This window comes from Mytilus trossulus, chromosome 5, assembly GCF_036588685.1.
Source record: "Mytilus trossulus isolate FHL-02 chromosome 5, PNRI_Mtr1.1.1.hap1, whole genome shotgun sequence".
NCBI classification, from domain to species: Eukaryota; Metazoa; Mollusca; class Bivalvia; order Mytilida; family Mytilidae; genus Mytilus; species Mytilus trossulus.
The window spans coordinates 36,942,359-36,964,461 of NC_086377.1; the positions used below are offsets into that span (position 1 = coordinate 36,942,359).

Below are 22,103 nucleotides of genomic sequence, written 5' to 3' on the forward strand. Positions count from 1 at the left end.
TTGTGTTCTATTGATTTATTTTGTAAGGTAGAAACCTGACTTGTAAAAAATATTGTCTTATACAGAATAATTGTATATCAACAACCGTAAAATTAAAAATAGATTTACAAGTGTAACTGTACTAATTCAGATAATTATATCTACTTACATGTGTTTAACTGGTATTTGTGAAATGATCTTGAATATCGTTTATTTGTCCAAGAATGAAAGTGAATCGGGATAACATGATCTTGGTTTGATCAATATAACAATATATTTTACCAAAACATATTCACTTTTCACATATTTCATAAACGAATGATAAAAATTGAATAAAGAATGTTTCTCTTTTCCTTGACGGAAATATAACAAATTGCGCATGACTAGTCAACAGTGTGATATTGATCAACATTATAATTTATGCGATGCTATTTTTATCGTATGACGCATTTGATACTGTGGAAGTAAGTATATAAAATATCATTCAATGACATACTAGAATCCTTGACATATAAAAAGTAAAATCACAAAAAAACTGAACTCCAAGGAAAATTCAAAACGGAAATTCCCTAATCAAATGAAAAAATCAAAATACCAAACACATCAAAATAATGGACAACAACTGTCATATTCCTGACTTAAAACAGGTATTTTCTCATGTGGAAAACAGTGCATTGAACCTTGTTTTATAGCGCTAAATTTCTCACGTGTATGGCAGTCAATTCAACAGACCTGGGTTATTCAATCCGCCAAGTTATTTTCCCTGAATGGTTACTTAGCGATCAGTTAAATAAAGATCGGTTGTAAACAACATAATGTTGATTGAGATTACGAGGACAGAACGAAAAGGTAGACACAGAAATAAAATACAAGTAAATTCAAAAGTTGAAGTCGATATAAACTGAAAAATATTAAACGATATCAACACAACCTGTGAAAAAAAATTTGTCATTTAAGTGACTTGGTGCAGCGATTTTTTTCTTTCTTGTGGTTGCTTTGTGTTTTTACTGTGAATTTTCAGCTCGTTTTCGACTTATGAAATAGAAAAGAAGATGTGGTATGATTGCCAATACAAAAAAACTCTTCGAAAGAGACCAAATGACACAAAAGTTATCGACTATCAATCAGCGTACGGCCTTAAATTAATATCTTAAATCAAATTTGTATTGTTTCAACAATATCTAAGATAGATTGATTGTAGCAGTTAACTGACACTTGTTCTTGCATTTGATTACTGGACCATAACACCCCTTCTTTTCAAAGAAAATAAACACAGGTATCGACAATTAAAGTCTCTTCAGTTCGGTAAACAAATTCTTGGTAACACCGTAAAACGTATTAAGTGTCGATTTTAGACGTTCTTCATAATGAGTCTGTTGTAGTTTCTATGTAAGGAGAAAACTTAAAATAGAAATACCCAACTCCATGGTAAACATTTCACAAAATTTCGAAATCAGACATGGTCATGTAGTCCTTATAGTGTGAAAATTCACAAGCGTAATGTATCAACTTAACTGGGATATTTATTCGCCACACGATTGAGCAAGGATAATTTCTGCTGAGAAATAGGATGTTGACAATAAGAAAATTTGCAAACTTAAAACAAAAATATTTTTTTATTTAAGAGTACACAAACCGTTTAAACATATTAAATGCCGATGAAAGGATCACAATTTAAGACAGAACGTCTCCCTTCGGTAGTATTATCGGTCTAATGTCCACTCGGATATGTGAGATGTAATGAATCATTAAAAATGGGCAAAACATTATCAATATAACAGGTAGTGAAATCATAGAACTTTGCAGGATGCCTTTTCATTTGCTCTTTTCGCTGGCTCAGTTTTAGTTGGCTTTGTTTTCGCTGGCCCTGTTTTAGCTTGGTCTGTTTTCACCGGGTCTTTGGAAGTCTTCTCCATTTCCAATTTAAGTCTATCAAAATCTTCTAATTTCTGAATACGAAATATTTTAATGTTTTATTTATAAAAAAAACCCCATCAGTTATAGATATTATATTGTTTTAACGTATAACTTAACAAAATATGATTGATCAATTGGTTGTTTGTTGCTTAATGTCAAGTGGCAAATATTTCAGTCATGTCCAAGAAGACAATAAATTCACAATACATGTAATAAATGAACTTTGAAACATACTAAAAATCTGAAATAATGTACTTGACTGACATTTAAGTGTGCATGTATGTTTCCAACTTTTCATAAAATTTAAATTTTAAACACATATGAATAATGCTCTTGCTTTCGTTGTTTAATCAACTTTTTGTGTTAATGGTCTCGTTAATCTTTGTCAACAAACCTTGGATTGAGAGTTTGTATATTATTAAGTCTATCATTAAAACTGCATGTCGACCTAAGGATGTACGTTTTGTTGCTGTTATCATATATCCGAGTGTTCCGTTGTATATATGATTTTATTAATTTGAAAGGACGGATTATCTTAAGTATTTCCATAGTTATCAAGTATATATTTGTCAAGATAATACATACAGACTTTTTAAACTTAGAAATGACTCATTGAAAATAAAGCAAAGCTGTCGTTATTTCGCATCCCATATATGCTGTCAATTTTGTAGAGCATCGACAAAATACGAATAATATAAATTATTATACTTCTAGCGTGTATAGATGATAGAAATATGACATTGAATTTTGAATAAGTTTTGTTTTTATTTTTACAGGAGTGCACTGGTGTCATAAACAGTTTCTAGCAGTGATCGGTATCTTTGAATCCATAATGGTACACTTGGATTATATTCTGAGATAAATTGAAGATTTTATAAAAAACGAAGGTTCAAAATAGATAAAAAGATAAATTAAAAAATGTATAACAACATTTGTGTACGAAATTATATCCGAAAAACTTGTTTAAAATGTTTTGAACTTGAACAATTTCCCATGTTTAATAATTTAATAGCTTTAAATAAGGTACTGGTTTTGTTAATTGGTAAAAGCCAAAACAGATAATTATAATAACTTACATTTCAATCATTCGACGTTCGGCTGATAATAGCCTCATTGGTAATTATAACACATATTTTTATTTTCATATTGAGTATTTTCGATCAATCATGGTAACATTCTGGACATTTTTCATGTCTGGATTTTAATAGCGGACTTCACGGTATGCGTTTTTTCTCATTGTTGATGGTCGTATTTATTATATACAACTCAATTGTACTTTGAAGAATATGTTTTATTGCCAACCATCATCTTTTTTGCCTAAGAAAGCGTATATATTGGGTAAAAATGCTATATATGAAGTTAGTTCATCGATGAATTAAGGTAAATCATTGAAAATGGCCTGATCATGCTGGTGGTATTTATGTTTTCAAGATCTGGAACAATATCGCTGCGGATTCACTTAGGCCAATGATGGTAAGGTTAATGGGGCAGACATGATGGATGTACATATATATATTTGTTTATACATTCCATTGATTCTATACGAAATTAAATAAAGTTTAAGTAACTAAATTATAACATATTAGTGAAAATGTTAGACAACATTTTTCTCTGACACCGACTATTGAAATCCTAAGCATTAAAAATTACCTTGATGGTGTACAATGAACAAATCTTAATGACAATCTGATTATAGGAACATATGATCTTAAAAAAACTTAACCACAAACAAAACTTTGTTCGATTTTGTTGTTATTATTTTTGTCGTTCGAGTAATCTTTTGATTTTGACGTTATCGATAACTTTCGATTGCTAAATTAAATGTGTTTTTTTTGCTTTTGATACGCAGATACAAATTCCTACTGTAAATATATTTTAGTTTACATTCAAAATGTGATAATATTTCCTAAAAGAACCAAACACTGTTGACGTGAATTAAATGATATAATGTGCTTATTCTTATGTTCTACTGTTACACCACTGTCCCAGGCTAGGGGAGAGTTGGAATCATGCTAACATGTTTAAATCCACCGCATTCTGCATATCCTAAGTCAGGAGCCTGCAATTCAGTAGTTGTTGTTTGGTTATGTGTTAGATATTTATTTTTGTTCATTTTGTTTTTACATAAATAAGGCAGTTAGTTTTCTCTTTTTACATTGTCATTTCGTGGCCGCTGACTATATGGTATGGGCTTTGCTCATTGTTAAAGGTCGTACGATGGACTATAGATATATATTTCTGTGTCATTTGGTGCCTTGTGGATAGTTGTCTAATTCGCAATCATACCACATCTTCCTCTTTTTTAATAAAATGGACAAATTATTAACTCATATCTGTTTCTGTTGCAAAAAAATGTGAGCATCATCAATGACCGTCAGATTTAATTGAAAAATATAGAATAAAAACCATTATATGACCCTTACAAATTTACAACGAAAAATTGCAAAATTGTGTTTAATCCATGAATACAAGTAAACAACGTATTGTGACACTTAAATCTAAATATTATTTTGTGATCTAATAAATAAATGTTACCATTGTGATGTTTAAGTATGTCAAAATTATCATTGTTAATATTTTTTGTTTAGACCTTTTTATCATTCAAACGAATATTACCATTTATTATCACTTTTAATTAAAATGTACATTTGTTATTTCGAAATAACATTTGATCGTCATTGGCCTAGTTATATTATAAATGTTCTCGACTCTATCATAAGAAAAGGTAATTTTCCTCTTTTCTTTTTCACCAGATTTCCATCTGCGGGGATAAACGACATTTTCTTGTAAAAGTCAGTACTCTGTGATATGGATTTATCTATTATCTTTTTCCTCTTTTTATTCTCGTTATAGAAACACTAGAACATTAACATTTCCCTGAATTGGTTTGTATATGTGATTTCTGTAACATGACTGTTGTTAAAACTGTCTTATATCAAAAATCTTGTAGTTTTTTTAAAACTTAAGTTTGTTTTTTTATAGAACATGCAATCTTGTTAAAACTTATTTAAGACTCCTGGGTGACGGAAAGCTTTCTTAGGTATACGGTTAATGTTTTCATCGTATATTATCCTCTAAATGTCTTCTTTTGTAGTGACTGTGAAATTATGTATCATAGTTAGACATATCTGTTTTAGATCTTTTAAACAGTATGAAAGAATTGTTAAGGTTTTATTGTTTATTTGATAGCGAATCAATATATTACCTTTGAATATGCCATTTTCTGCTTCTCCTGCAACATTCTTTGAAATTGTTCATCATTTTTAGTCTGGAGTTCCAGAAATTCCTTATAATAAAAGACATGAAAAATATGTAAAACTATTTATAATATCTTCAAATAATTGTTAATTGTGTTCACTGATATGTTAATATTTGTTGGTAAGACATTGGTTCATTAGCTAAACAAATAATGACAACATCTGAAAGTAATTAAGGTATTTTTCCACGAGTTTTTCCCCTTTAAATGTGCATTTGATGTAGGTATTTAGATCCATCTATGAAAGCCAAATATGTCAATATTGATATGGTAGTTGTGTTTTTCAAAGTTTATTTTACTTCAATCGTTTCAAAGTAACTTAATCAAAAAGTGGTGTAGTTTTATTCTTTTCATAGCATGTGAAGAAACGTATGCACATATAGAGAGATTTTTTCAAGTTAAAGATAAGAAGGGGCAATGATTAAAATATGAAAACAAAAAGCACAACTTAATAGGCGTTGTGTTATTCAACATTTATGTGTTTTCTAATGAGTGTGGTAAAAGGTGGGTCTGAACACGGAAACACTTGAAATATAAATCTCAAAAATCGTTACACGAAAGGTATGAATCGTTTGTTTAAAACGAAGCACGAGAAATAAATAGTAAATATTAAGGGAAAAGGTTCTAGAAGATGTTACTCATCCATTATTGGAGATCGTGCTGTCGTTATTTATGGACATAAAGACCCAGTGGTCAACATTGAGCGTCTGCTAGGAAAATCTGATTTGGAAGGAAAATATCCAACATCATATTAATTTCTAAATGTCAAAACACGAAAACACCTTAAATAAAATAACCGAAAACGTTGCACTTTATTCACCCTTTGCCACCCTGTTTAAGGGCAAACGATACAGTTTAGATTCAACAAAAACAACAACAACAGTTTTGATTCCGTATTAACAGTTTGTTGAAATTTTCCAAAAAGGCTTTTCTTTTGCCTTATTAAATCAAATTTGTAATAAAAAATATACCTTCATGTTCTACTTTTTGAGTAAATGAGGTCGAAATTTTGTATATTTGCTCAAAATTCGGATTTGTGGTTGTATTTGTCCGTTCGAAAGAAAACCATAACTTTTTTGTTTTAAAAGATAAACACATTTTTTGGTTTGTTAAATAATTTTTTGTTTCTGTATTTAATTAGTATCCTAAAAATTTATGCATTTTTGTTTCAGAAATAACTCATATTTATGAAATGGTCATAAATTGAGAAAAAAAGCATATTTTTTTGGCTGTATATTTATCATCTTTAAAACAATTACACTATTTACAGTTTTATAAAATTTGGTTCACATAATCTCCCTGCAGAATGAAACAAAATGTCGTTTTAAAAATATAGGTCCATACACTCGTTTTCAAATTAAATCAGTTTGAATGATAAAAAACATTCGAAAAATGCATCTTTTCCAGATATGTCACAGTTTGACGTCGCTAAAATAACATTTTACGTTAGCAAAGTTATTACCTTCCCTGTAACTGTATCGTATACCCTTAATGAAACATTTAATAAAAGTGACAGATTAAGCGCTATAAAAGCAGATTCAATCCACCATTTTTTACATAAGACAATGTTTGTTCCTAGCGGGAATTTGACAGTTGATATCCAATCGTTTGAGCTTTTGATTTTCCCCTATGATTAGGACTTATATCTAGATATTGACTATGAGGGTCGTTTGGAAAAAAAACTTTACGACATACGAGATGATTTCAGCGTCCTAATTGTGACCTTTTCATGTTTAAATCACGAGTTCCAAATGGTGAAGTTGAATTATTTACTTCGTAAATTTACGGACGCCATTACGAGTTGGTTGACCGTTTTGGAATATCCGTTATAAAAGATGACAAGGGATCTGTTCATGATGTCGTAATTACAATCCCGTTCCCTTTTCACAAAATTGTGACACTTAAATCTAAATATTATTTTGTGATCTAATAAATAAATGTTACCATTGTGATGTTTAAGTATGTCAAAATTATCATTGTTAATATTTTTTGTTAAGACCTTTTTATCATTCAAACGAATATTACCATTTATTATCACTTTTAATTAAAATGTACATTTGTTATTTCGAAATAACATTTGATCGTCATTGGCCTAGTTATATTATAAATGTTCTCGACTCTATCATAAGAAAAGGTAATTTTCCTCTTTTCTTTTTCACCAGATTTCCATCTGCGGGGATAAAGGACATTTTCTTGTAAAAGTCAGTACTCTGTGATATGGATTTATCTATTATCTTTTTCCTCTTTTTATTCTCGTTATAGAAACACTAGAACATTAACATTTCCCTGAATTGGTTTGTATATGTGATTTCTGTAACATGACTGTTGTTAAAACTGTCTTATATCAAAAATCTTGTAGTTTTTTTAAAACTTAAGTTTGTTTTTTTATAGAACATGCAATCTTGTTAAAACTTATTTAAGACTCCTGGGTGACGGAAAGCTTTCTTAGGTATACGGTTAATGTTTTCATCGTATATTATCCTCTAAATGTCTTCTTTTGTAGTGACTGTGAAATTATGTATCATAGTTAGACATATCTGTTTTAGATCTTTTAAACAGTATGAAAGAATTGTTAATGTTTTATTGTTTATTTGATAGCGAATCAATATATTACCTTTGAATATGCCATTTTCTGCTTCTCCTGCAACATTCTTTGAAATTGTTCATCATTTTTAGTCTGGAGTTCCAGAAATTCCTTATAATAAAAGACATGAAAAATATGTAAAACTATTTATAATATCTTCAAATAATTGTTAATTGTGTTCACTGATATGTTAATATTTGTTGGTAAGACATTGGTTCATTAGCTAAACAAATAATGACAACATCTGAAAGTAATTAAGGTATTTTTCCACGAGTTTTTCCCCTTTAAATGTGCATTTGATGTAGGTATTTAGATCCATCTATGAAAGCCAAATATGTCAATATTGATATGGTAGTTGTGTTTTTCAAAGTTTATTTTACTTCAATCGTTTCAAAGTAACTTAATCAAAAAGTGGTGTAGTTTTATTCTTTTCATAGCATGTGAAGAAACGTATGCACATATAGAGAGATTTTTTCAAGTTAAAGATAAGAAGGGGCAATGATTAAAATATGAAAACAAAAAGCACAACTTAATAGGCGTTGTGTTATTCAACATTTATGTGTTTTCTAATGAGTGTGGTAAAAGGTGGGTCTGAACACGGAAACACTTGAAATATAAATCTCAAAAATCGTTACACGAAAGGTATGAATCGTTTAAAACGAAGCACGAGAAATAAATAGTAAATATTAAGGGAAAAGGTTCTAGAAGATGTTACTCATCCATTATTGGAGATCGTGCTGTCGTTATTTATGGACATAAAGACCCAGTGGTCAACATTGAGCGTCTGCTAGTAAAATCTGATTTGGAAGGAAAATATCCAACATCATATTAATTTCTAAATGTCAAAACACGAAAACACCTTAAATAAAATAACCGAAAACGTTGCACTTTATTCACCCTTTGCCACCCTGTTTAAGGGCAAACGATACAGTTTTGATTCAACAAAAACAACAACAATAGTTTTGATTCCGTATTAACAGTTTGTTGAAATTTTCCAAAAAGGCTTTTCTTTTGCCTTATTAAATCAAATTTGTAATAAAAAATATACCTTCATGTTCTACTTTTTGAGTAAATGAGGTCGAAATTTTGTATATTTGCTCAAAATTCGGATTTGTGGTTGTATTTGTCCGTTCGAAAGAAAACCATAACTTTTTTGTTTTAAAAGATAAACACATTTTTTGGTTTGTTAAATAATTTTTTGTTTCTGTATTTAATTAGTATCCTAAAAATTTATGCATTTTTGTTTCAGAAATAACTCATATTTATGAAATGGTCATAAATTGAGAAAAAAAGCATATTTTTTTGGCTGTATATTTATCATCTTTAAAACAATTACACTATTTACAGTTTTATAAAATTTGGTTCACATAATCTCCCTGCAGAATGAAACAAAATGTCGTTTTAAAAATATAGGTCCATACACTCGTTTTCAAATTAAATCAGTTTGAATGATAAAAAACATTCGAAAAATGCATCTTTTCCAGATATGTCACAGTTTGACGTCGCTAAAATAACATTTTACGTTAGCAAAGTTATTACCTTCCCTGTAACTGTATCGTATACCCTTAATGAAACATTTAATAAAAGTGACAGATTAAGCGCTATAAAAGCAGATTCAATCCACCATTTTTTACATAAGACAATGTTTGTTCCTAGCGGGAATTTGACAGTTGATATCCAATCGTTTGAGCTTTTGATTTTCCCCTATGATTAGGACTTATATCTAGATATTGACTATGAGGGTCGTTTGGAAAAAAAACTTTACGACATACGAGATGATTTCAGCGTCCTAATTGTGACCTTTTCATGTTTAAATCACGAGTTCCAAATGGTGAAGTTGAATTATTTACTTCGTAAATTTACGGACGCCATTACGAGTTGGTTGACCGTTTTGGAATATCCGTTATAAAAGATGACAAGGGATCTGTTCATGATGTCGTAATTACAATCCCGTTCCCTTTTCACAAAATTAATGTGACCTACCGAATCGTGATACGACTGTCGTACAAGTGAGAGGTTTAGCCCTATATAACCAGGTTCAATCCACCATTTTTCTACACTTGAAAATGTCTGTATTAAGTCAGGAATATGACAGTTGTTGTACTTTCGTTTGATATGTTTTATCATTTGATTTTGACATTTGATTAGGGACTTTTCGGTTCAGTTTTCCTCAGAGTTCGGTAATTTTGAGATTTTTTCTTTTTCTTGTTTTGTCTTAAAAAAACGATTACCTATTTCTGTCTTATTTAGAAATTCATATTATAGCCATGGATTATTTATAACGACCATTGACGAAAATACTTATTATACATCTTTGGAATAATAATAAAAACTGAAGAAGATGCTCTAGAACGCAATCCGAAATTAATGCATTATGCCTTTTCCTATTTTAGTAGCGACAAAACTTCATTTTCCTTTGGGGAAGCGGAAGGCACTTAAATTGAGTTCTTCATTTTAGAATTCTATTTTGGATACCAACACGACAAAAATGTGTTTCGAGAAACATTCATTATCAGAAAGCCACTAACCAGAGGTAAAATCAAAGTTATAAAAGGAATATTGGTCTTTGTGGATACAATTTAGGAACATTTAATAGCTTTTGTGTGTTTTTTTTTTATCAAGGGACTTATTTTCAAAAATGTCAACAATCAATATCTTAAAATAGCCGACAATCTAAGTCATTAGTAATAAAAAGGTTTATATACATAATATTTATATCATTGCGAAAAAAACAACAGAAAAATATAATGGAGTTGTTTTTCTCAAGGGAACTGATCTATGTGATGCATTTGTTGAAACGCGAGTTCACTTTATAACATAATTATACATTTTTATTTCATATTCCTTACACTAACTGTTCCTGGTGATACCAAGTTTTCCCCTTTTATAAGACGTTCAACACACAATTTCGAGGAAAAGTAATAAATGTTTTTTTTAACATACCTGTGCTGTCTGTATATGTGGTTGCATAGTTGCCACTAGCTCAAGGTTAGGAAATCCAATTGGCACTGAAATGAATAATAAAACATTTTCAAAATGTTAATTTAAGGATTGTTGGATTGATGTTTATTTCGATCATTGACAGACTGGGTCGTGTGATCTGTGTTTTTGTGTCTATAGTACATTTCTATACTAACTTAGGTAATTATTTTGGGCACATATATTTGAGAGGGCATGAGTTCATCTATTAAACGCCTAGTTTCAGAATATTGTTTAAACAAACGAAATTTAAAATTGGAAAGTTACCGTTTTGAATACTATTTTCAACGTTTTTAGATGTCTGATGGGTATTAAATCTCTTTTGATAACAACATTTTACTTTTCTCATCTTAAGAGCGTTATAATCATTTGTAGTCTTTTGAGACTGCCTTTGTCATTTGACTTTCCGTTTTGAATTTTCCTCGGAGTTCAGAATTTTAATGATTTTACTTTGATTGTTCTCTTACAGTGTCATGTGATAATTGATTGTTTCGTGTAAATAGCGTATAGTAATAACTAATCAATATCATATACAACATATGGTAATGTCATCCTTCGAAATTTTGATAAAAAAAAGTCAAGCACCAGGTAGTGAAGTAAAACGGAAAAAGGAAAACATAAAAGATTCAATTCTAAATAAGAGCATCACTAACCTGTTTTATACAATGGCATGGGACACATTCAATCCTACAAATATCGAATAATTGAACGAGTACATTGTATTATAACAAGGTCAGTAAATAAACCTCAAAACGATTTAATATTCTATACCATTAACATAAACTTACCATTTTGTTCATCCATAAAGTTAAGAGATGCGACTATACGTGATGTGTGTCCATTTCCATAATGTTGATACATTTGCAGTAGTTTTGACAATAATGTATCAATCTTTCCGATAAACTTTCCGACAGTGTGAAGAGCTGATGACGATACCTTCAAACCAATAATGATAGATCCCTCCTTTACGGACGCTATTCGTATGCCGTCACTTGACAAATCATTAGTGTGCTTTTTAATTTCCTCAACTAACGGAATATTGCTTCCTTCTATCTTAAACTCCACAGGTACGCTGCCTAAATGAGGAAAAAATGACATTTAACATATATTATGTGTTTGTTTAAACTGAATGTTGATCCACGTTTAAGCAGCATGTTTATGTTTACATTTGACATAAAACCTTTAATGGTCTCACCGTTTGTTAAAACGTTAATAAAGACAAAAGTGTTCGACGAAACACAAAATGAGTAAGACATACATTTGTTATTAGCAGAGTCAGGAAACTAAGTCTTGGCGTTGACTGCTGTAATTTTAACTCAAATAATTTGAGTTTGCTTTTTTTGCATAAGGGAATATTATATATGCCTTCTGAAGAACGGGTTGCGAATATATATGTAGGACTCATATCTATGGCGGGTTCCAAATCTATAGCAGATTCCTAATCTATGGCAAATGTGACGTTATAAATCCCTAACAACTCAAATCTATGGCAGATTTTTGTTTACTCCAAATCTATGGCAGATCTTTGGGAAAGAGTACCGTATAACGTCACAATTGAATATAACGCCACATTACATCTTCGACGCCGCTAACGATGGTGGAACCAAAAGATTTGAAACCCATTCAAGATGAAGATATTTCTCTGACAACAATTTGCGAGTTGTTTAAAGGAAGATGTGACCTATTATCCCGAATATGTACCAAATGTGCTGTATACTGGCCCAATCCCGCAATGAATTATGGCGCCTCTATTTCAGTACCAACTGTTTTAGAAAAAGGATATTATGGGGCCCTTTTCGGTGTGAGCCAAAGCTCCATGTTGAAGGCCGTACATTGACCCATACCGGTTTACTTTTATAAATCGTAACGTGAATGGATAGTTGTCTCATTGGGACTCATACCACATCTACCTATATCTAGTTAGTAGTAGTTTACGGTCTACGGCTGGTAAAGTTTATAAAATTATATATAAAATTAAGAGATACAAATGTGATATCGCTTAAATGAATATTATTTGAAAATTCAAACTGTTTATTTTTATTTGTTACTTTTTTTATACTTTTTTTATGTTTTTTTTTACATAAAAAGCGGCCTTCTTGCTTTTTAATAGTCTAATTAGTTGGTTAAATGAATGTGTTAAACAGGTACCATGCACAGATTAAAAATGTTAATTTTTTACAGAGAACATAATTTTAATCTTGACTAAGTCTGACAGTGAATTAAGGCATATTCTCGATTCTCGTTGTTTTATATAAATTAGACCGCGTTGGTGTTCCCGTTTGAATGGTTTTACACTAGTAGTTTTGGGGCCCTTCAAAGCTTGTTGTTCGATGTGAGCCAAGGCTCCGTGTTGAAGGCCGTACATTGACCTATAATGGTTTACCTTTCTTAAATTGTTGTTTGGATGGAGAGTTGTCTCATTGGCACTCACTCAACATCTTCCTATACAATGTATCTATATATGAATTGATCATTTATGATTCTTGGTTGACCATTTGAGAATTGAATGCTTCTTTTTGTAACTTTATAGAGTTGTAAAAGCGTTGACCGTGCGTACATCTTTAAAATGATGCGCGGTTTACATAATTACATTTTTTTAGCTAGGATCATGAAAACACGATTTTTATCTAGTTTTATTTAACTCACCTGTGCATTTTTTTGTGGGACCTCGTGTTATCATGCATGTTAAATGTTATTGTCTCATGCAATTGTTTACGGAATAACATGTGATGTGCAGTTAGCCAATCCGAATAATGTATTATAATGAAACTTACATCTAATGTAATTATTATGGAATGTAACAGTTATATTTCACAAATTTTTATGCTCCCGTTGTCGTATTTTTCCTCTTTCTTAAGACAAGTCATTGGTCGAAAATGTACTGCATTGTTTTCCATTTGAACAAAACTTGCCATGGATTTGGCAACAACATAAATCCGCTATAGATAAGGAAATTACAAAACTTTCCATATATTTGGGATGGCATGACGTCACATGTACCATAGATTAGGAATCTGCCATAGATTTGGAAGCCACCATAGATTTGAGTCCAACATACATATTCAAAGATAATCGCTAACTGCATAGAGACAATATTATGGCATCCCTTAGAAAATGCGTATACTAAGTAAGGAATATAATAATTGTATGCCAATCGTTTAAATTGAACGTTCGTTTATTTAGCTGTAATCTAATTTTCTTTTTTTCAATTCACCTTAGAGTATCGTATTTTTTGTATTTATTGCCTAGAAAAATAGTATGAACTTATTGAATATTAATAGTTACATGGTGTTTTAGTGACCTTATACGATATATATTTGGTCAGTTAATTCCATATTGGGCGATATATATCGTATTAGGTCACTAGCACACTGTGTTACAAATGTATATTACCGACTATCTTCACGTGTGGTATTTTGACTAGCGGCCTATCAAAGTAATTTAGTTTTCAATACTTAGTATTTAGATCTTACTTCCATTTTTCTATACAGAAAACAATTGCCAACAATAGCAATTTTTTAGCCTTAAATTTGTTTTATGAATTTATTGTGATCGTTTATTGCATGTATCAATTTCTTCGTCTATTGAATCTTTCAGAATTTTTTGTTCAATGTAAATAACTCCGTTATGCTAACTATAACAACTTGTTAGCTTTAATTGTGTTTTATGTCATCAATGATCTCGTCTGTTGAATCCTTTCAGATTTTTTCTCAACACCGTGTTGTTTTTATAATAAGTTGTGGTATCTTTTTTGTTTGAAGGGAAGTAACTCCTCCCTAACCCCATAGGTTAACTAACCATGTCTGGTAACTAACCATATATTTTTTATGACACCCTACATCAAATATACACAGTCACCACATGTAGTCCTTTAACCAATCATATCTGTGGGATGTAAGATAATAGTGTATTTTAGGCTTGTGTAATATTAAGAGAATATGATTCTAAACCAAATATGAATAGAAATGGCAATATGTTATTTTTTTAATCATTATAACCTAACGACAAAAAGCAGCTAAATAGACCTCAGTCTAAGCGAAATAGGTGTTAACCGTGTCTTCGAAAATAATACTTACCTAGTGAAGCATTAAAAGCTGCTTTAGTGTCCGCAGGTTTCATATTGGTCATACACAGATGCTCTTTAATTTCATTCAAATCCTCTGGAAATAATAATAAATTAAATCAGCTTTTAATACATAAGAAGGACTTACCTATTGGAAAAACATCGTTTTTTATTATTAGAAAGAATACATAAACCTTAGAGGAGTTAAATGATTGATTGATTGTTGTTTGCGTAACGTCTAGTGGCAAATATGTCATGCATATTCAGGAGAAGAACAAGTTCACAATCAATACAATAGGTAGGTTGTCATAATGGAGGCAATTAGGGATGATGGTCGGAGAAATTTGGACTGCCACTGGAAAATGAGAGTATATTGGATAGGGACAGCAATTTTGCCTTGCATAAGGCCACCTACGGGCCCTCAAAAAGTTGTTGCCAGGGTTCTTAACATACAAAGAGCGTGGCACTCTTTTTACACCAGAGTTCGGATTTCACGTCCCCATTCTGACCGGACATGACTGCGAACTTAATACATTCCGCACAGCCAAACGGACGCTCCACATCGGCAAGCGTTTTACTGCCGGTCGAGAGAGGACCAGGTGACCATTAGGGGTTAAAAGTATGCGTTCCTTAAATCGAAAACATTTAAATCAAAAGAGCATTCTAGGAAGGAAAAAGAGTACTCTTAGAGTTAAGGATGCATCAATGGAATGACTGTCAACCATTATAAGATCAATTCTGAGATATATTCAGAAAAAAGTAAAATAACAAAGAACAAACGGACTCCGAGATAAGGTCTTGAAGTACAATTTCATTTAATCCCACATGGTAACTTTAAATAATAAAAACATATCATCAATAAACCAATATTGGAAGAGTTCTATACCATGAGCGACAGCAACTTAGAACTTACATCTAGAAATTGACAATTACTGTCGATTGAAAACAACTCTTTACGACAAAAAAGATGTTTATAACTTCCCAATTGTGAATTTTCTATTTCTATAAAGCAACATTCGAGCAGCGCCTGAATACGGAGTAATATATATATATATATATATAGATTGCCTAACAATGTAATTTTAACACACTATTTAGTATGTAAATATAAGAATAAGAATGTTTAAAATATTTACAAAATGATGAAAATAAACGCAATATTTCGCTAGACCAACTAGCTTTATCAAGCGTGCATCTATCCAGGTGAAATCGGATGTAGATGATAAGAAACTTTTGCAGCTCAATGTATATGTTGAACTTAGCTGCCTTGAAAATAAGAAAATTTTGCAGCTCAATGTCTATGTTGAATTTGGATTGAGCTGCCTTAAAAATAAAAAGAATTTGCAGCTCCATGTATATGTTGCTCTTGGATTTAGCTGCCTTAAAAATACATAATTGGAAGTTGAAATTAGAAACGTTCATTGGCCGATATTACGGGATAAAAAGGACGATGCTTTGTTTTTAAATTATTCTTTATCTTTCCTGTATCTTTTCTCGTCTTTTTCGTTAAGACCATCAGGTTCTAAAGTGTGGAGTTGGTGGATCCAAAAGTTTTCTCTTCTCCTTCGCGCCGTGGTGTCCCACTCGGTGTTGACTTCTATAATTTGGAAAGTGACATTTTCAAAAGGATGTTTCGTTGAACGAAGATGTCTTGTGAGAGGACAGTTTTTGTTGGTTTTGTACGATGAACGATGGTTATTAAGCCGGATATTAAATTTGTCCATTGTTTCTCCCACATACTGAATGCCACAAGTGTCACATGTTAATATATAGATTGAGTTCTCCGTTTTACAGTTGGAATTTGAGTAGATGGTATAATTTTGTTTAGTAACGGAGCTGGTGAAAGAACTACTTGTATTGGCAGCTTTACAACACAAACAATTCCTTCGACCACATTGTTTGTAGCAACCGGGCGATGGAGTAGGCTGCTTTGCTAATACAGAAGTCACTAATTTGTCACGGATGTTTTTAGGTCTTCTGAAGGCCATGACTGGTGGTGAGGAAAATACTTTTTTTAGATTTAAATCATTTTCTATAATTTTCCAATGCTTCTGAACAATGGATGACACATTTTTAAAATCAGGATGGTAAGTGAGTACAAGGGGTGTTCTGTTAGCTGCTTTATTCTTATCTTTGTACTCAAGAAGTTCTTGGCGACTAGTTTTGTTTGCTCTTTCGAAAGCGCTATCAATGATGTTGTTATTGTATCCTCGAACAACTAGATGTTTACGAAGTTGTCCAAGTCTAGCATCTTTCGTATTTTCATTAGAGCATATTCTCTTGATTCGTAATGCCTGGCTGAATGGGATACCACGGGAGCAGTGTTTAGGATGGCAACTTTTTGGAGAGAGGAATTGATGTTTGTCCGTTTGTTTGGTGTGAAGGTCCGTTATAATGGTTCCGTTCTTGATGTAACTCGTAGTATCGAGGAAGTTAATTTTCTCCATAGAGGATTCATATGTAAATTTTATTGAATGGTGGAAAGAGTTACAGTGAAGGAGAAGAGAAAACTTTTGGATCCACCAACTCCACACTTTAGAACCTGATGGTCTTAACGAAAAAGACGAGAAAAGATACAGGAAAGATAAAGAATAATTTAAAAACAAAGCATCGTCCTTTTTATCCCGTAATATCGGCCAATGAACGTTGCTAATTTCAACTTCCAATTATGTATTTTTAAGGCAGCTAAATCCAAGAGCAACATATACATGGAGCTGCAAATTCTTTTTATTTTTAAGGCAGCTCAATCCAAATTCAACATAGACATTGAGCTGCAAAATTTTCTTATTTTCAAGGCAGCTAAGTTCAACATATACATTGAGCTGCAAAAGTTTCTTATCATCTACATCCGATTTCACCTGGATAGATGCACGCTTGATAAAGCTAGTTGGTCTAGCGAAATATTGCGTTTATTTTCATCATTTTGTAAATATTTTAAACATTCTTATTCTTATATTTACATACTAAATAGTGTGTTAAAATTACATTGTTAGGCAATCTATAATTTTATTTGTGTAATTGAATTAATCTCTGTACTGATTAATCCACACTCCCATAGATTTGTATGTCATGTGCTGCTATTTATAGGCACTTATATATATATATATATATACAACTCGTCTAAACATCAACCCAACAATGTTAGATCTGTAAATTTGCTTTCGCAAATTTTTGGTTCTTCCCTCGCCGGGATTCGAACCCATGCTACTGTGATATCGTGACACCAAATCGCCTGCACTGCAGCCGTCCCGCTAGACCACACGACCACCTGGGCTCTCAATAAAAGAGCTTTCGGTGGCCATATGTTACCTTTCCACGTCAGTTTTAATCTAGCGGCGTACTGCAGTACATGATATATAAGGCATGAAGATGTTATTGTTACAGATCAGCTAAATTATCTATAGTAAAGGATCCTACAAATTAATGTAAGATACAGTCACAGAAAATAATTATATTCATAAGTACGTCTGAGTCAGTGACAACCCTACAACAGATGTATCCAACGGATCGCCATCAATGATGGTGATACATGGCTGTGTACATAATGTATATACAACTCGTCTAAACATCAACCCAACAATGTTAGATCTGTAAATTTGCTTTCGCAAATTTTTGGTTCTTCCCTCGCCGGGATTCGAACCCATGCTACTGTGATATCGTGACACCAAATCGCCTGCACTGCAGCCGTCCCGGTAGACCACACGACCACCTGGGCTCTCAAAAAAAGAGCTTTCGCTGGCCATGTGTTACCTTTCCACGTCAGTTTTAATCTAGCGGCGTACTACAGTACATGATATATAAGGCATGAAGATGTTATATATATATATATATATATATAGATAGACCCTTCTACAATGAAATTTGTTTTACATGCACACGTATAAAAATTGCGGATTTTATCCAACGCAATCATAGGTTTGAACGTAGTTTCAATTTAGACTAGTTTCTATTTTTCGTTTGGGTTTGTATCATATTTTCCCTCCGGTTTATATGATCCGTTTATCCTATATTGAGTCTATCTAAAAATGAGGGTACTGTTTATATGAGGCCTTCCAAATACCGTTTCGATCCCTAACATCACTGAAAAGACATTTATTGTCAAAATCCTTGACACCGTATGTTTGTGACATAACATCATGGCCACAAGTTAAATGTGTCTTCTTTCTGTTTAGTATTAAATTTTATTAAGACCCATTTTGTTACATCTTGTGATTAATTTTATTTGGCAATCGCCAATGGCAGTCAGCAGGGTTAAAGAACATCAGTTGTTCGACCTGTTAGAGAAATGCGTTTTGTTTAATATACTTTTCACTTTTTTTGTCTTTGGAAAATATTGTTTGTGCTGTTTTTAGACCCTTTTACAACAAAATTTGTTTTACATGCACACGTATACAAATTGCAGGTTTTATCTAACGCAATCATAGATTTGAACGTAGTTTTCAATTTAGACTCGTTTATATATATATATATATATATACATTGCGAAAGCAAATTTACAGATCTAGCATTGTTGGGTTGATGTTTAGACGAGTTGTATATACATTATGTACACAGCAATGTATCACCATCATTGATGGCGATCCGATGGATACATCTGTTGTAGAGTTGTCATTGACTCAGACGTACTTATGAATATAATTATTTTCTGTGACTGTATTATGAAATTAATCATGATCCTATATGATATATAAAAATTGATGAGTTAGATTGCTGACAAATGATAAAAATACATTGTGTATGAAAATAATAGTATTAACATCTACACACGCTTAAAAACACGTGTCTCATGTCTATCTCTAGATTCACTTTCCGTGACAAGGTAACACTACGACTATTGAAGTTATATTTTTATATAGCGGATGTGGTTGAGTGGTCTAGAGCGCTGGACATGAGGCTAAGCGATTGGTGCTGTAGTGTATCAAAGGTGTGAGTTCGAATCCCGCTGAGGGTCGGACAAAAATTTGTCAGTAGAAAATCTAACTCTAACAATGTTTGGAGTAATTTTCAGACTTATATATATATATATATTATATATATATAAGTCTGAAAATTATATATATATATATATATATACAACTCGTCTAAACATCAACCCAACAATGTAAGATCTGTAAATTTGCTATCGCAAATTTTGGATTCTTCCCTCGCCGGGATTCGAACCCGCAGCCGTCCCGCTAGACCACACGACCACCTTGGCTCTCAAAAAAAAGCTTACGCTGGCCGTGTGTTACCTTTCCACGTCAGTTTTAATCTAGTGGCGTACTACAGTACATGATATATAAGGCATGAAGATGTTATTGTTACAGATCAGCTAAATTATCTATAGTAAAGGATCCTACAAATTAATGTAAGATACAGTCACAGAAAATAATTATATTCATAAGTACGTCTGAGTCAGTGACAACCCTACAGCAGATGTATCCATCGGATCGCCATTAATGATGGTGATACATGGCTGTGTACATAATGTATATACAACTCGTCTAAACATCAACCCAACAATGTTAGATCTGTAAATTTGCTTTCGCAAATTTTTGATTCTTCCCTCGCCGGGATTCGAATATATACATCTATTGTAGAGTTGTCACTGAAACTTTCGCAAATTTTTTGTTCTTCCCTCGCCGGGATTCGAACCCATGCTACAGTGATATCGTGACACCAAATCGCCTGCTCTGCAGCCGTCCCGCTAGACCACACGACCACCTGGGCTTTACAATAACGGAGCTTTACTAATGTAAAAAAAATAATACCTTTAATTTTGAAATAGTTCGATTCATACTGTTCTTCTGCTTTCTTCAGTCTTCTGAGAGTATTCAATAGTTCTTGTTCCATCACAGGATTTATTTCAGATGTGAACAAAAAATCGATTTTACTTTTGTATTCGGCTGCTCCCAATTCTATGATACATTGGCGGATTTCTTTCCAGATTTTTAGAAAGTCCAGTTCGTCAAGCGACTGATTTGAGCAATGAGAAACATACTTATTTTTGTAAAACCGAATTCTATCAATGTTTGCAGACAAAGTTCTATCGTCATCTTTTGGCATGTTTCCCCAACCATTTGAATGGGGTGTGATTGTATTCAAATTCCTTAAAATGATATAAAGCAAACTTATATCAAGATTGGATAAGTCACCACTGTAAGACGACACATCTGGGTATAGCAAATGGCGTCCATGATTATTCAACTGTGGAAGTATTCTGCTTTTCATTCCATTTAAAGCATATCCGAAATTAGCACTTGCTAGTCTACCTTTCAGAACATCAACCAGAACATCTTTGGCAATGTTTGTAATAAGCTGTACTACTTTCAAATGACTGTGTTTGTTGATTTTTTCTTGAATATCTAAGAAAATTCAATATATTTTATATTTTTCAAATGTTAAAAAGCACCAAGCTGAAAGTTTTGAAATTATTTGTTGCCGTATCATTTTAATAATTCTTACCCGTGTTTTGTATTCGTAAATCTCTTTAATATGACAATATTGATTTTGTGTTTACCAAACAACAAGCGAACTTATGTCGGTTGTTATTTATTATATTTACATATATACTTTAACATAAATGAATGTTGATTCCTGAAATCAGTGAGCCTTTTGTATTTTCCGGTTTCTGATAACGATGTGTCATCCTCGTTTTTGTTTTTTAGTCTTGTTCCGAAGGTAAAAATAGAAAGAAGTTGCAGACGAAGTTGTTTTTGTTCGATTTTCGTTATTTGGCCAAAATCAATATACCTAAACGTGAAAATACCCTACGAAAACTGACCATAGCGAAGTTTGTTTGTATTAATTTGATTCCGTTACTTTCTTAATCGCAAACTACGTTTCCGGTCACACCTGATAAAGTCAATGTCTGCATCATGTGTGGTGCGTACTGCTTTCTGGTTAGGAAAACAAATATGCAATTACATTCTATCTTAAAATTTCATTGTTTTGTAAAAAAAATTACCATCTGTTTGCATGTCATCTTCTGTCTCGTTTTGGCTAGCCTCTATTACCTGATCAAACGATAAAGATACAAACGTGAATGGTTACTTAACGTTTGCTTTACATCGTCTTAGTGCGACAATGTTTTATGGAGATGAAAGCTAATTAAACATGTTTACAATAGGAGTTGTTTAAAAGTCAAACAGTTAGTCCTTTCATATATTTAAACTTTTGTACATAACTTATCAGAAACGTAAAATAAAATACTTTTGACCAAGTGATAAGACGTAGAGTACAATGATTTTTTTACTTCCAATCTATAACCTTTAAAATGTTGTTACTTTCTTAAGAATGCATATAAATTACAAAAAAGATGTATATTTAGATAGATAAAAGATCAA

The 22,103-nt window shown here is 32.0% G+C and overlaps 1 protein-coding gene across 1 annotated transcript in view; it reads right to left on the minus strand.

The window, feature by feature from the left end:
* Positions 1 to 1,769: 1,769 nt before the first annotated feature.
* LOC134717903 (uncharacterized) overlaps positions 1,770 to 22,103 on the minus strand; it is a 32,507-nt gene continuing 12,173 nt past the window's right edge. The window contains exons 5-12 of the mRNA XM_063580401.1: positions 21,725 to 21,773; positions 20,529 to 21,122; positions 14,792 to 14,875; positions 11,504 to 11,791; positions 10,680 to 10,744; positions 7,767 to 7,847; positions 5,102 to 5,182; positions 1,770 to 1,928 (exon numbers count right to left, since the gene is read on the minus strand). Of these exons, the coding sequence (XP_063436471.1) occupies positions 1,770 to 1,928; positions 5,102 to 5,182; positions 7,767 to 7,847; positions 10,680 to 10,744; positions 11,504 to 11,791; positions 14,792 to 14,875; positions 20,529 to 21,122; positions 21,725 to 21,773 (1,401 nt within the window). The remainder of the gene's footprint in view (positions 1,929 to 5,101; positions 5,183 to 7,766; positions 7,848 to 10,679; positions 10,745 to 11,503; positions 11,792 to 14,791; positions 14,876 to 20,528; positions 21,123 to 21,724; positions 21,774 to 22,103) is intronic.